This window comes from Anabas testudineus, chromosome 10 (assembly GCF_900324465.2).
Source record: "Anabas testudineus chromosome 10, fAnaTes1.2, whole genome shotgun sequence".
In the NCBI taxonomy this organism is placed as follows: Eukaryota; Metazoa; Chordata; class Actinopteri; order Anabantiformes; family Anabantidae; genus Anabas; species Anabas testudineus.
Window position 1 is genome coordinate 4,291,373 of NC_046619.1, and position 15,415 is coordinate 4,306,787.

A 15,415-nucleotide genomic window follows, 5' to 3' on the forward strand; every position below is an offset into this window, starting at 1 on the left:
CGCACACACACACACACAGACACACACACACACACAGACACAGACACACACACAGACACACACACACACACACACAGACACAGACACACACACACACACACAGACACACACACACACACACACACGTATGAGGACTCATGTTCCGTCACCCTGATTATAAATTATTTTTATTTCTGTCATCTGGACTACAACATTTAGAACACTTACTTGCCATTTCTTTTTCTTGCGCCACTCATGGCGTTGGTCACAGCAAATTCACGTTAACCCATTTAAAAAGGAGGTTGTTAAACACTGGTAAATAAAAACGTTGCGAAATAAACTTTTCACAGTTTTGAATTTTATTATGAATTAAATACAAAGAGGATTTTGCAGGTTATCCACCTAAATGTGTTCTCTGTGAATGGCATAGTGTGCTGTAAGCTCCACTAATAGGACATGACATTGCTGGGTTACTTACAGTTCCTTTTTTAATGTCAAACTTAGCCACATGAAGACAGCAACGTCCACAGCGTTAAATTAGTTTGTTTTTTTTATAAGAAGAAGAGTGGTGTAGGAGGCAGCAGAAGTGAAAGCAGACTCTGTAGGCATATCAGGACACTTGAGATTTCCCTCTTGGTCACATTCAGCCACTTCTACTGCAGAGGTTGTTTTAGTTCAAACAGTCCCGTTCCACCTTTCACCACCTTACCAACCACAAGGCAGGCTGAGGGTGACACCAACTGATCATATGATCCTGAAAAAAAAAAAAAAAGAAAAAGGAAAAACAGCCGTGAACAACACGAACAAAAAGATAGACAGTGGCTGGGCAGCTGTAGAAAATGACTCAAGAATAAATTAATTATCAAGCCAATATATAAAACAAACAAACTTGACACCACTCTAAGAAACATGCTCATGAATTGATAATTAACTCCCCTCTCCAATCTTGACACACTATTATACATCTATTGAGAGAGAGTTGTGAATGTCTCTAATCACTTTCAATCATGTAAAAAAAAAAAAAAAAAAAAAAGGTAGATTTTTTTTGCCGTTATCCAATAATAATAATAATATTATTATTATTATTATTATTATTATTATTAGAATCCTTTCCTCACCCAGCATGGTCGCCTGTTTGAGGAATTTGTAGCTGGTCTCAAAGGTCATCTGCTGCAGAGGGGAGGAGTTGGACCTGATGGCGTGCCTGTTCAATGGCTTATATACACCTTCAAAACACATGTAGTCTGCCACCAGCGACAGATGCCTGGGGTCAACCTCAATACCTGGAGACAGAAAAATACAGGTGAAGTTTCTGAAAGCCTTGTGGTCTGCATTTTAATTGTGTATGTGTGTATACCATAGACGGCGAAGACATCTTTGATCTCCTTCTCTATGACCTTCAGAGCCACTTCAATCCCATAGGTGTTAGCCATGGCGTGAACCTCATTGGAGTACAGCCTTTTGATATCCAAGATCTGAAGAAAAACACATATGCATAGACTCAAATTTAAACTGTCTCAGCTTTGGAAGACCTGAATTCACTGACCTGATTTGCATTTGTCATATTATGAATGATGCTATTTTAAGTCTAAGCCAGATCAGATCTGCCAATATAATATTCAACAGCCAAGACTGACTTAGATAGAACCGCTAGTCAAGATCTGTGACACATAGCAACACATCGGTTATCTGTCAACCGGTTTAATACATTTTAGCATGAAGCCAAAGCTGCGTACATCACTGTGCCGGAACATTTCATGCATGTTGATGCCTTCTGTGTTGAGAATCGTCTCTTTTTCTCCCGTCTTTGTTGTAGTTTCACTCAGCAGGCAGCGAGTCAGGCCCTTGGTTTCCATGATGACAGCGTTCTGGGCCAGTGTGGAGAGCACCGAGGTCAGGTCGAAGTGCACCTTGCTCACTGGCAAGACCAGGTCGACCTATAAACAGGGAGACAACATGGGTGGGTGGGAGAAGTAAACCCTGTGAAATGATCTGGCCCAGTGGTTCCTAGAGATCCGATACGGGGCCCAGAGCCAACGCGCTGCGAGTAGGAACTGACGGACTAGTACTAAGCCAGGGTTCACGCAAGGTAAGCTCTGTCAAATTCTTTCTTCCACAGAGAATGCAAATGAAATGTTAAAAATGTCACAAGGTATGATAATATGTAGTGTATCACTTTTTTTGTTTGTTATTTTGTCACAACAGCAGATCATGGTCGGCACATGTAATTGGCCAAGGTGTCAGAATGGATTCATTTCCTGACATAACCCTCCAGGACGTGCACAGCTTTAAGTGGTTTTAACAGTTTATGTATAGCATAGAGGAATACGATATGTGAGACTGTGGCTTCTGTTGTTAGTAGGACTAATCCCTGTTGGTATGAGAGCTATGAATAATCTCTAAATCTCAGTTTTGGTGCCAACACGCATGAACACACCTCACACCAGAGTTCATGCTGGTGATCGTAGCAGTATCTCTCTATCGCTGGGTTGGACTCCAGAACAGAGTTCACTCTCATCTGGCTCAAGGACTCCTCTCCTTGTCCACCTTGTTTTGCTCTCTTCTTTTTCTTCTTCTTCTCCACCATTATTTCTGCAGACTCTGGCAGAGCCTCTTCCACAGTGCTGCTCTCCACTTTCTCCTCGTCTTCTTCCTGACCTTCTTTATCTTCGGCGTCATCACCTACGTCCTCCTCCTCACTCTCATAATCCACCTGCAGCAGAAAAAACACAGACAGGCATTAGTCATCTCATATACTGTATATATCAGTATGTAGCATATGTTGCTGTATATATCATACACTGTACAATCATGATTTAGTAACCAACAACAGAATTCTTAAAGTCATAATCTTGGGCTTAATCTTAGTAAGTGTATTATTTTTTTACACAGTCACTTCCTGGGTTAATGAACCTTTGCAGATTTCTAAGAGAAAAGGGGTAGTGTACACAGTACTCAGAAAGACTAGACGCTGCAAAAGGGGAACTTTAAAAACATGAGGTTAATTTACTGTCTTGCTGGGTTGCATTTATATTAGAGAGTAAATGATGTTAAAGGTATTCAGTGTGCAGTATTTCAATGCATGGCCTCTTGGTCACAGGTATATTCCTAAACTAGAAAGCTTTTATTTAGAGTACAGTTACTAGATAGGTGATTATACCATTAGTTGATATTTAAAAAAAAAAAAAAAACTACACAGGTAGCAGTCATTTCCAAAAGCAGTTAATTGTTTTACTGCTTGTTTGGGGAAAATGCAAGACACATAAATTAAATCTTAGGTTATCTGTGACAAACAGAAACTAATTTTTACCTTGTATTCTGTTTCACTCATAGATAAATGCTTCACAGCTTCAAAAACATATCTGCTTCCTCAACTGGATGATATTGATATTCATACTCGCAAGCTACTGTTTTTCTTATTACAACTGTTAAATACACCAATTCAATTTTCCTCAAAATTTTAAAAACAACATCCCATAATGTTAAAGTGAAAGAAGTTTGTTGAAAATTCTTGCATATTTATATAAAAATAAATAACAATTAAAAATGACATGAATGTGAATCACATCCTGTGAACACTTTCTGGATGGATTTAAGGAACAGTCAAGTATTCCTAGTAAGTTTTGTGATCCCGACTTCCACTCTACATATATTAATACCTCAACACCTAATAAAGGGGAGAGAACTGGCCACCTTTACCCTAAAGGCTCAGGTTGAGGAAGGCTCCAGGATATAGTTCAATAAAGTTCCCGAGTCAAAAAACGAATATATTAGAGCCACAGGGTGAAATGGTAGAACTGTGGCCATTCTTTAACTTTACTTCTAGCATCACCATCAGGCTAAAATTGTGTTTGTGCGTAGCTAAGATATGAATGTTGAGACAAGGCTGTGAAGCCTGACGAACAGGAGATCCATATCTGAGCATTCCTTTTCCAGGGATTCGTCTTTGAAAACATGCCACAGCATAAAACATTCTTTCAGGTAATTAATCTGTCCTCATACCTCCTCTTCCTGTTTCCCTTTTCTCTTGGTGTCTGAAGCGTCAGCGTCTCCTTCGTTCCCCTGGTCATCAACGATCTCTCTCTCCTCTTCTCCTTCCGCATCATCTAACTGAGGAGACACAATGTGACAAAGACAATTCAAATTTGTTTGGTTTATGAGGAGAAAGTTCAAGAAATCAAAAACATTCCTGCTTAAAACGCTCTCGGGGAGACTGCTGAAGACAAGCCAATTAGAAACAGACCCCTGCTGCAGCCGTGCCATCATCATCGGTATCTTTATCTTTGGGCGTGGCCTTCCTTGTCTCCACGGCGATGGAGGCCAGCTTGGCGCTGCGCTTCTTGATGGCTTCGAGGAGGAGACGGAAAAACCTGCAACAGAGGAGGAAAAATGTTATTTCTTAATACAGGGGGTGCAAGCAAGCATATGCATGTGCACGCACGTGCACACACACACACACACACACACACACACACACACACCTACCTTGTTTCCATGTAGTGGAGGATCTGTTGGGGCGACAGCAGCTTATCATCACAGTAGCGGTCATGAGGCAGGAAGTGAAAGGTGACTTTAAATGTCCTTATCTTTTGGTGATGGTCAATCCGCAGAGACTCGACCACATCAACCTTCTGCAGCACCTGCCCTTACACAAGCACACGCACACGCACACACACACACACACACACACACACACACACACACACACACACACACACACACACACACACACAGACAGACAGACAGAGTGGCGAGTGGTGGTCTAGGTCACACTTCCATCAAAAGGTCACTGATGCAAAAGTTTCATTTAAAGCCAACAATCAGAGACCTCTCTGAACCCACAGTGAGGGAATGACTGAGGAAATGACAGGGTGTGGAAAGTAAGTCATAAGAAAGTGGTATGAAAAGAGGACAACAAGGATGACAAAACCCCAAAAACCACAAGAGGAGCTCATCTTTACCTCAGCCAGACACACCCTGGTGAGTTTCTTACGGAGCGTCTTGGCCCTCTTCAAAGCTTTCTTGTTGTTGAGCACTGGAACACTCATCATGGGTGTTTTAATGTTGGAGCTGGCCACCATCAGAATCTCCCTCAGTCTGTGAGACACATGAACACACATGCAGGATTCATCTACAGGTCACAGCATTCGATCGTATTGTTTGTTTGGGCGACGCCAGCAGAGCGACACATCCGCTGAGCGTCTGTTCTCCTGTGTTACTTTAATATGAATCAAAAAGGAGAAGTGCACACAGGTGCAAGCGTGTCACATTTCCTAAAGCATAAGCGAAACAACAAACTGTGACTCAAATACCTCAAGATCTGTCTGCTGTAACAGTGGTTCGTTAAAGGACTCACTATTTCTCGAAAACGCTTCATCAGACATCACTCCCCCGTGCTCCTAATGTCAATTTTATTTCCAGATAAACCACAATGCCACGTCTTTACAATAAAAAAAACTATGGCAGATACAGTTCTCTGTGGTGTGTGGCCACAGACATGAGACACATGCAATTAAATAGTATCTGATGAGGCAAGCAAATGATTCACCACACAAAACTCTAGCGTCACCAAAAAAAAAGAGGATGTGAAAGTTTAATTTAATATAACAACAATATTAAGTACTGATTGTGCATATCTGTGTAAATAACTAGCTGTGAGCAGGAACTTTGTGTTTCACACACACAGTCTCACACACACACACAAACACACACACACACACACACACACAAACACACACAAACAAACACACACGTAGCACTGAACGTTTCCCTACATGTTACCCTCTGCTTATAGTACACAACACATCTAGAGGACTCCCGTAGCTTTAAGGGGTGGTGTTACCGAGGTATTCCCAACGTGACGTTCATCTCCCCTCTGCCAGCAAAGTGGAAGGTGTTGAGGGTCATCTGGGTGGAGGGCTCGCCTATAGACTGGGCTGCCAGCAAACCCACAGCTTCACCTGGATCACACAGTGATCGCTGCCACTTGTAATGCAGCAACTGGCGAAGGCTGCGGACACACACAAAAGAATGATACTCTACAGCACAACCCTCTGAAACACTAAACTAAACATCTGATATCCACAAAGGTCGGGTTTATTAGAGGAATGCATGACCGTTCAGTGAACCCCAACAGCCGGCACAAAAGTACTTGTTTGCTTTTGTGTAAGAGCTCATAGGAAGTCGTGTAAACTGTACTTTCATTCAAAATCACTGATGTGTAATTAGTACATTTACTCTGAAAGACTTCCTAGATCACGTCATTGTCAGTATTTGTAGTAACTCTGTACCTATGGGTGTCCAAGCTGTCTTCACTCGTCTGGCCTCGGCCCTGCAGGTATTTCTCTGTGATGTTGTGGAAGTTTTCGGATACTGATCCGAAACAAATGTCCGGTCTAAACAAGCCCAGAGAGGGCTCTGGGCAAGGCGACGACTTCTTCATGTATTTTGACCTGCTGGCTTCATCCATAGAGCGCCACTGCTGCACGACCTGTGGATGGAGGGTGGTTCCAATTAGTTTAGCCAAGTCAGTTAGTCGGAGATCAGCGACACTAAAACTTTAAATTCCTTTAATAGTTAGGTTTTGTTGTGTACCTGTGTTATTGCGGCGTCTCTGATGTGGACGTCAGACTCTGTTTGTTTCAGTTTGGCTAACTTCTTCTGGGAAAACAACAGGAACGCTCCTGACACACAAAGAACACACATACTGAATGTACCAACACTGAGTGACATCCAGTATATTCACACAGACACGTTAGAGTATGTTCAACAATCTACTGTGTATTCCCTCCATTATCCTAGATTCAATAATCCACTAATGCAATTAAAAATGTGTTTTAACACATGTTCTGACACATGAGAGCACACAGAACCCACAGCAGCACCTCCTCTTACTGATGGTCAGTCTAATGATAATGTCATTGAGCTTGGAGCACTACAGATGTGAGGTCGGTTGCAGTGCGTACCTCTACGTGGACATGCCAGGTCTCTCTTTTCCTTCCAGCGCTGGATGGCTGCAAAGTGTTTAGCAGCAGACTGAGGATCCAAACGTGCCAAAACCTTATCCAGGCCCTGGGACCTCTTGATGACCTATCAGTTGTATGGAAATTAGTGCTGCATTCAAATGCATGAAAGGGCATCATTGTTTGAAGCAGGAAGAGCAAACTGAATGCTGAACTGTAAATACAGGTTATTATGAGCTTTCTGCGAATGAAGGTCCAGTGAAAAGAAAAGGAAGTAGAGGTAAAGAGCTAACATATCTGTGTGCAAAGATAAAAATATCGACCTCCAGAGGGTGTTAGACATTCTGTTAGCCTTATATGCTTTAACTAACAGCTAATGACCATGTGGGCCTTCACACAGACAATCTAACTAGTGGAATCAAAGAATTTATCAATCACAACATCATTTCATTTGTGTTTGTGTGTAGCACGTGTTTATCCCCAGCAGCCATGTTGAAGCACCGTGGGGCCCATGAACTACACCTTCACTGTAGCAGCCATTTTGGCCAGTGGCATCCACCGAGGAGGAAGCACTGAATTTGACAAAGCTGCCATCCTTCATAATACTTATTACTGTGAGCTGCAGACCAGTCAGTAGTAGTTTAGCTGTGCTTTGGGATTCAAGTGCTGACGGGAATAAAAAGAAGCGTCACCTTAAAAGTGAAGCTGTAGTTCACTGTAGGCATATTAAACTTGAGGCCTACCTCACTGACCACACGCCATCATGAGCGTCAAGGCAACGTAAAAGTGTAAGTAAAGTTAACACAATGTCACATTTTCACATTTCTTAAGTTTAAAAAATCAAATCAAATCTGGAGCTGTTTAAAAGAACAAAGTTGTGCTTCAGCTAAAACATGCAACAGTGCAGATGTATTCATTGTTAGCCTGACGATAAGTTAACAGGAACATCATGTTTGCGTGTTGAGACGTGTTACCTCATAGTTCTCCTCTATGAAAGGGAACTGCCTTGGCTGCAGGAACTGAGTCTTGGGGATATCCAGCCCGTCTTCACCGTACAAGAACTGGATGACTGATCCATCGCTGTCCCTCACCGTCAGATCGTACTGTACCACCAAACCCTCCAGATGCTTTATGACACATCTGCAGAGGAGACGTGTGGAAGGACAGGAAGGAATGAGGGACTAGATGACCAGAAGGAGGGGTAGGTGTTGTGCTGTTTGCATTTGAGAAGCTGAGTGCACATGCTGACGTGTGTGTTTCTGTTCCAAATGCAAATCACTAAATGCATATGTAATGCTACCCAAGGATCAGATGACTACAGCCTTTTCTGGTCTATTAAGCAGAAAAGGTTGCATTACCTCTGCAGGTATCCTGATCTAGAGGTTTTCACAGCTGTGTCAACCAGTCCCTCTCTGCCAGCCATACAGTGGAAGAAAAACTCCTACACACAAGCAGAACACAGACAGGAAAAGAATTGGGTCATGAAGTAACAAGAGGCGTCATACCATTGTCGTTCTCATTAAAATGACTCACTAGAGATACAGAAAGCTTTCTTGTGCTCCATTTGGCGCCCCACTTTCTTTTACGTACCTGTGGTTTGATGCCTGTAAGGAACCTCCCAGAGACAAAGCCCCCAGCGCCCAGTGAAGGGTCATATGGCTGGAAGCATGGCAAAAACTTCCCAGAAGGCATTAGGGGGGGCCTACGGCCCTCCAACTCAATCTGACCTAGTAGGCACGAAATCTGAAACACACACACACACACGCACACAAATACAGCCACAGACAGGTCCGGGTGTTTGTCAATTAATGGTTCCAGAGGTTTTATTAAAGTTGGGTGTGAATAGAGAAGGGGTGGGCGTTAGCAGTGATGGAAGTGGGATACCTGCATAGTGTTAACAGTGGATCCCTTGGCTCCCGATTGGACCATCAGCTGGAGGTTGTTGTCTGGGAAGGCAGTGTGGAGTCCAACTGGCATGCACACCTGTGGACACACAAACCAGTATTTAGTAGATAACGACCATGTGGACTGCACTTGTTCAACATGTATTTGTGGAGGACCTGACTCCTTTCTGGGCTGCAGCACAATGGAGAGCTGAGAGAAGATGAGGTCACCTGCCAGTATCTTGTAAGTGATCTACTGCTCCACCAGGATGCCACATGTCTCAAACCTGAATGTAACCAACCCTCTGCCTTGTTGTTTGCTGCTGCTGCTGAATGTATTTACCTCTTGTTAAACCTTGCTTCCTGCTCAGCCCCTACGAGCTGCAGGCTTGCGGTTCTGTGTCTGATCATGACTTATCACTTGAGAGTGTGGCTGATAGGTTACCTTGTTGACTTCATTGTTCACTTGGTTAGCCACTTCTTTGAACTTGTGGTCTGCCATGCTGAAGTCTCTCTGGTCTGGGTTGAGGTGAGCGTCCTGCCAGCGGCTCTGAGCCTCTGCTTGATCAACATTGGGGGGCAGGTTGAATGCTGCCTGTAGAGCCTGAGAGATGGAAACACAGAATAAATGAAATGTTGTTGCCCTCTAGTGGTAGTTTCAATAAACGACAATACAGTGCAAGTCGGTGCTAATAGGGGGTTTTCATGTGTGCAGTGTTCACTGCATTATTTCACAGATTCTCAAATAATGGAGAGGAGATTTGGACAATATCTGTGTGTAGCACGTGTTTATCCCCAGCAGCCATGTTGAAGCACCGTGGGGCCCATGAACTACACTTTCACTGTAGCAGCCATTTTGGCCAGTGGCATCCACTGAGGAGGAAGCACTGAATTTGACAAAGCTGCCATCCTTCTAAATACTCATTTACTGTGAGCTGCCTGTATCTTTTCTAAATTGTAAATTTACTGCTTAAAGCCTCGAAGGCCTTCATCAATAAACCCTATCAGACGGTTTCAGCAGAACAAACTCTGCTACAACTTGTGCTACAACTTACCTTGGTGCCGATCTTCAGTGATTCTTTAATTACTTTCTTCCTCTGTTTATTGGCTCCCGGTTTCACCAGGATGTCCTCTACACCTGGACACAAGATTTAAACCACAGAAAGATCAAGATTCAAGAACAGACATCTGGCCTCATAGTTTGTGTGTTGTATTTCTGGTTTCCTACCCAGAGTAAAGCCTCTGTACAGCTGCAGGTAAGCAGTGAAAAGTCGGGCCAGGCAGCTGAGCAGTTTGCCGCTGGTCTCGCCTCCATACAGCTCGTAGCAGCAGTGGACCAGCCCGTAGGCTGAAGAGCCGTAGTGAGCTTTGTCAAGAACGCCCACCAACAGCTCCCCTTGACGAATCAACACCTGGAAAACAAAGTGAGGACGAAGAAGGAAAGCTAGAGTTGAGATGTTGAATGCTGAGTCACGGACTTCACTTTGTTGTCTCAAGTTTCTTTATTTTCTCCTGAGACAAGCTTCACTGAGCCAAAAAAGGCAAAATAACACAAATCTATGTCATTGTTGACTTGGACTGAGAAGTGAATTGTTGCCGCGGTGTGTGTGTGTACCTGTGAGTCACACATGCTGTCAGGTTTGTATCCCGGAGCTGCACGTGGGGGGACTTGGATCCATGCTTTGCTGGGGATTTTTGATTTGCCAACCAGATTGAGAGGCACAGCTTTCTGTGGGATGACGTTCAGCAGGAGCGTGGACACCACCTACCAGAAACACCAAGATATTAGAGTCAATGAAAGCCCCCCCCCCTTATTTCCTCCTGAGGGAGATCAAGAGCGTTTACTAAAACTAAATTGTGACAGTGCAGTTACCTGTTTTCCTGTCCACAGCTGCTGTGGTTTGAGTACAGCCGGCGGCAGCAGTTTAACTCTGCCTGGTCTGTCAGTCAGTCCTCTGTACACCAGCTCCGTGTACTGGTCCCTGGTGAAGAAACAGCCGCGTATCGTCATCCTCGTTCCTGACACCATGTGATCCTGGATCAGACCTGCTAAAGGTTTTCCATCCTATGCACATAAAGAGAGATATTTTGGATTCAAGCTTCAAGTGTTTGCAGCTATTTATCTAGATTGCTACAGTTCCACACTGTGGCACGCTGTATTCTGTAACAACTGCCCCTCCACAGTGTGTACGTACCCACCTTGGGAACGAGGTATTGCTGGTCGGTGCTGACTAACGTGTAGGCCTCGGCCCTGCCCAGTTCGCTCTGGGGGAAGTGAGCATTCATTTCGTCTCCATCGAAGTCAGCATTGTATGCCTTGCAGTTGGCATAGTGCAGCCTGAGCACCTGTAACATGAAGACAACGTGTAATGTGTCTTGTAAAGTTAAACTCAGTGACAGAGACATGACATTAGATCAAACCTGACCTTCTCTCCTGGTAGGATTCGGGCACAGTGGGCTTGTATGGAGGGTCTGTGCAGAGTTGGTTGTCTGTTGAGTAATAAAACATCTCCATTCTTTATGTGACGATTCACCTAGACACACAAGGAGGAGGAGTGGAAAGTCAATCCACAGGTGGTCAAACGGTTTATGTCTATAACTGGCTCCAACTAGGACTAGGATATATAACTCACAATCTTCATCGGCATCTTATGTGGACCAGGACATGGCGTCAGCAGCTGTTTGGCAACAGCCTCTCGCTGTGTGAAGTTCGTGGCTGATAGGATGGTTTTCCTGCCATCCTCGTTTATCACCATGGATGCGCCAGGGTGGACGTTGGGCCCGTTAAGGACCGCCTGACGCAGCTCCTTCACGTTCCACGGAGTGACAGGCTGAGGGTAGGTCAGCTTGGTGGCAAACACCTGCAAGGAAGCACAACAGTGATAATGACTTTGGTTTATTGGAGAGAGAACTATCGGCCTTTCACATCAATGGGGACCAGAAAGGAGAACCAGACGTACCATTGGGATTCCTATCTCGTTGGTCCCTATGTACATGTCTGGACAGATGACAGAGCGTGCTGCGTAGTCCACTCGTTTGCCCATCATGTGTTTCCGGAACAGTCCGTCCTTCTTCTCCAGGATCTGAAGCAGAAAGAAGACAGTTACAGATGACTAGTGTTCACATCTGAGCTGGTCAGCTGCACTGTTCCATGTAACAGATGTCATACTATCTTTACACTGATGTTGAAGCGATAGCTGAGGGGCAGCTGGAAAAACACAGTCACCCGCAATCCACTCTTAACCCGTGAATATGTTCCGTTACCCTGTGAGGTATCTGATGTCATACCTGTCTAATTCCAGGGTACTTCTCGGTCATCATTTTGTCCATGTCGCTGTCGAAGACGATGTTCACGTGTGTCTGGAGTCGGATCCAGATGTTGTAGAGTTTATCCGTTAATGTCTGCCCGGGTATCATAGACAGAAACGACTGGTCCGTCTGTTCAGGAGCCTGACACACAGTAAGAGAGGACAGGCTGATTCTGTGGTTGATTGTGCTTGTGATTAATAAGATGACTTCACTTGATCTGCCCTGTTGAGCCTTTTTATGCATCAACGTGAACTACAGTTCATCATGTGCACAATATCTTACCTCTTCTTCCTGAGTGCTCTTTTCCCCCGCTATGAGAGCCAGAAGTTTCCTTATGATTGCACAGTCCTTCATGACAGCCTGCATGTTGACTGTCTGACCATTAGTAAACATCTGGTCGCCCAGTCGATTGATTGGTCGATACCTGAGAAAGAGAGAGAGGAAGAGATAACCCTAATCTCACAGCCTTATCTTAATTTCCTTTATGGATTAATATAGTTTATCTTATCTTACCTTACATTAGCTGTCAGCATATGGGTCTTTTCATATTATTAACTACTGTACAATATGGTGCACATTTATTTAACTGTTTGCAACATTAATTCATAGGTTTTACTTCTGATTAAAAATCTAGCTGCAGATGTGAGTATTGCATGCAGATTTATATTTTAGCTCCAGTACCTGCAAGGAGGGACCACCAGCATCTCCAGAAAGAAGAGGTCAGGATAGAAACCCTTCTCCCCCTCCTGCGATGTCGTGACCTCCTCCAGCCCAGAAAAAAGACACTTTAGGAAGACACCTGAAAAAATAAATAAATAAAGAGGGGGAAAGGTGATTTTTCCAAAACTATTGCTTGTCAGAATCACAATAGATGAGGTTTTAGCTTTGTTTTCACTACTCTGCAACTGTATGTCTGTAAAAAAGGACTGATTAAGACTGTTCATCTGCACATGTTCAAACCTGGTGTGACCTGGTTCTCACAAAGCACACTTAAGAAGCAGGTTTATACACTTGGGGTTGATCGTACAGAGGACAGCTGTTCTGTTTGTCTACCTTCGTTCTCCCATAGTTTGTTAGTGTGATCTCTGGCAGTGCTGGCAGTCAGGTACACTCTCTTCCCAGCAATCAGATCTTTTGCAAAGACAGAGAAACAACAAGCACAGATGTAATCACTGCATGCACACACAGTATACACAACAGTAATAATATTCTTTTTTTATAGCACTCACCATCAGTATTGTCGCTTGTCTGTACTCCTGATGGCATTGTGACGATCAGCTTACTGTTGTGTTCGCGGCGCACTGTGAACCTGCCACTCCTGCACACCCACACACACAAACGCCCATTCAGTAAGCTCAATTTAATTATAATCATACATTCAACAAGCCAAGTAAAAACTGTTTTTACAAACATTTACTCCTTGTATTTAATTGTTGAAGTGAAACATAAGGCATAAAGGTGAGAGTAGTGTCTTTGTAAGTACTGCACAGCTAGCTCCATAAGACCAAGTTTGATATAGAAAGCAGTAATTAAGTCCGTTGCATCATCATTGTATCCAGTTACCTGCAGTAAGGACATTTCCTAGTTTTCATGTGGACCTTCCAGAAGTCATTTATCAAACTGCTTTTCTTTTCAACCAGGTGTTTAATCTAAAAAAACACATACAAACACAAATTAAGCCAGTGTGCTTCAACTGAAGCTGCAGGATATGGTTAAAATGGACAATGATCACAATACAGTTTGTATATTTTAGTGCTGATGTGTCTGCATGTACGTTAGAGTGTACTCACTGGTTTTATGTTCTCTGAACCGTCAGCGTCCACTGCAACTACTGTGTTCGTGAATTCCTTAAGCACCTGCTCAATCTCGTCTCCAGTGGCTTTGGGATTCTCCTCCAGATGCTAACACAAACAAACAGAAGGTTCACACAAACTCTCTGATAAAGTGTAACCAGAGAACAAGTCTTTAATCTGCATTAATCAATTATAGCGTCTTTAATTTTGTCTGTGTGATCCTGCCAGAATTAGTCTCCACTGCAAACGCACCTGATTGAGAACGTGCTCGATTTGGTAGACCTCCTGCATTGCTCCATGGTCCACTAGTTTGAGCTGGTTCAGCAGCAGGTGGATAGCAGCTCTGGGACATGTTAACATGTGACATGCCATACAGGAACCACGAATCAACAGGTAGAGTTTCTAATGAAGGAGAGTGGCAAAAAAGAATTAAAGCACTGGTAAAAAAAAAAATAAGCAAAGCAACTAAACTGGAACAAGTTTTAGGAAGAGATTTGGAAGAAGTCAGCAGGGTTTGATCAAACCTTAACTCCTCTGACTGGTTATCAATTTTATACCCAGTATCATTAAATTTAAACACATACATGGTGCATGTGTTAGTACAAGTCTGTAGAGTATTTGTGGACAGGCTTACATCAAAGAACAGTGGGTTGTATACAGGCAGAGGCAGCTCTACATGCCCCAGGTGTCCGGGACAGTTGTTGAAGTCCTGACAGCAGGTTGAACACACCTGGAGAAAGTAACAGCACAAGAAAATGTCATTTGTTTAATATTTGTTTAAAGTAAATGCTGTAAACTTAACAGGATAATACACAAGTCGAGGACAGACACATATATTGCACAGATTACTGTAGAACACACAGAATGAATGTGACGTGATTTCAGTAGAGACGTACCTCTTTGCTGTCTGCTGGTCCCAGGGCCAGATCATACAGGCTGTTTGGGGCCACATTTCCAACGGAATCGAGGAACCTGGAGTTAGTAATGGCCTTCACACTCAACTTCCTGGACAGGAGATGACAGAAATACACTATTATACTGCCTGATTCCCACATTTATTATGGATTCCAAGCTTTTTCATATCTGTGCGTCCTTAGTTGTGTTTACAGTATAATACAGAAAACACAGGTAAAGTATAATTAGATCATATAAACATGTATTTAACTTGTCTTACCTTCAGAGCTGCTGCAGAAGAATTAGGTTTGGTGCAAAAACAGATAAATACTGAAAACTAAGTCATTGCTAACACTGACAGAGCAGCTCTGTTCTTACAATGTGTGTGTGATTTGGTAATAAACCTAACACATTATAAGATTACAGCGTGCTGCCATGAGCATAACGTTGGCTACATGTTTTGAACTGCTTAGCATTAGCATTAAGCCAAAAAAAAAGCTAACAAGCTTTCTCTCACCTTATCTCTTCCGAGGAGTAAATGCCAAACGACATGCCCTCCAGACGTCGCCATGGCACTTCTTTTCCGAACAACATT

The 15,415-nt window shown here is 43.4% G+C and overlaps 1 protein-coding gene and 2 non-coding genes across 3 annotated transcripts; all 3 read right to left on the minus strand.

Annotated features, from left to right (window-relative positions):
- Nucleotides 1–315: 315 nt before the first annotated feature.
- polr1a (RNA polymerase I subunit A) lies at nt 316–15,414 on the minus strand. The gene is made up of 37 exons (XM_026358589.1): nt 15,338–15,414; nt 14,823–14,931; nt 14,561–14,656; nt 14,179–14,328; nt 13,924–14,034; nt 13,697–13,782; nt 13,363–13,451; nt 13,187–13,264; nt 12,815–12,932; nt 12,416–12,557; nt 12,113–12,274; nt 11,785–11,907; nt 11,458–11,685; nt 11,251–11,358; nt 11,024–11,170; nt 10,698–10,889; nt 10,440–10,589; nt 10,053–10,236; nt 9,880–9,962; nt 9,270–9,428; nt 8,826–8,924; nt 8,532–8,684; nt 8,300–8,382; nt 7,916–8,081; nt 6,945–7,068; nt 6,574–6,662; nt 6,270–6,469; nt 5,822–5,989; nt 4,941–5,076; nt 4,465–4,619; nt 4,223–4,349; nt 3,982–4,089; nt 2,417–2,692; nt 1,716–1,916; nt 1,337–1,454; nt 1,098–1,262; nt 316–733 (listed from the first exon to the last, which is right to left on the minus strand). Exons 1-37 carry the CDS (start codon nt 15,412–15,414, stop codon nt 633–635), a joined length of 5,061 nt encoding a protein of 1,686 aa, XP_026214374.1. The 3' UTR covers nt 316–632.
- Nucleotides 7,397–7,533, minus strand: LOC113161145. The gene has a single exon (XR_003298732.1). It is a non-coding gene; the product is annotated as a small nucleolar RNA SNORA5 (small nucleolar RNA).
- On the minus strand, nt 9,595–9,731 carry LOC113161144. The gene has a single exon (XR_003298731.1). It is a non-coding gene; the product is annotated as a small nucleolar RNA SNORA5 (small nucleolar RNA).
- Nucleotide 15,415: the final 1 nt, after the last annotated feature.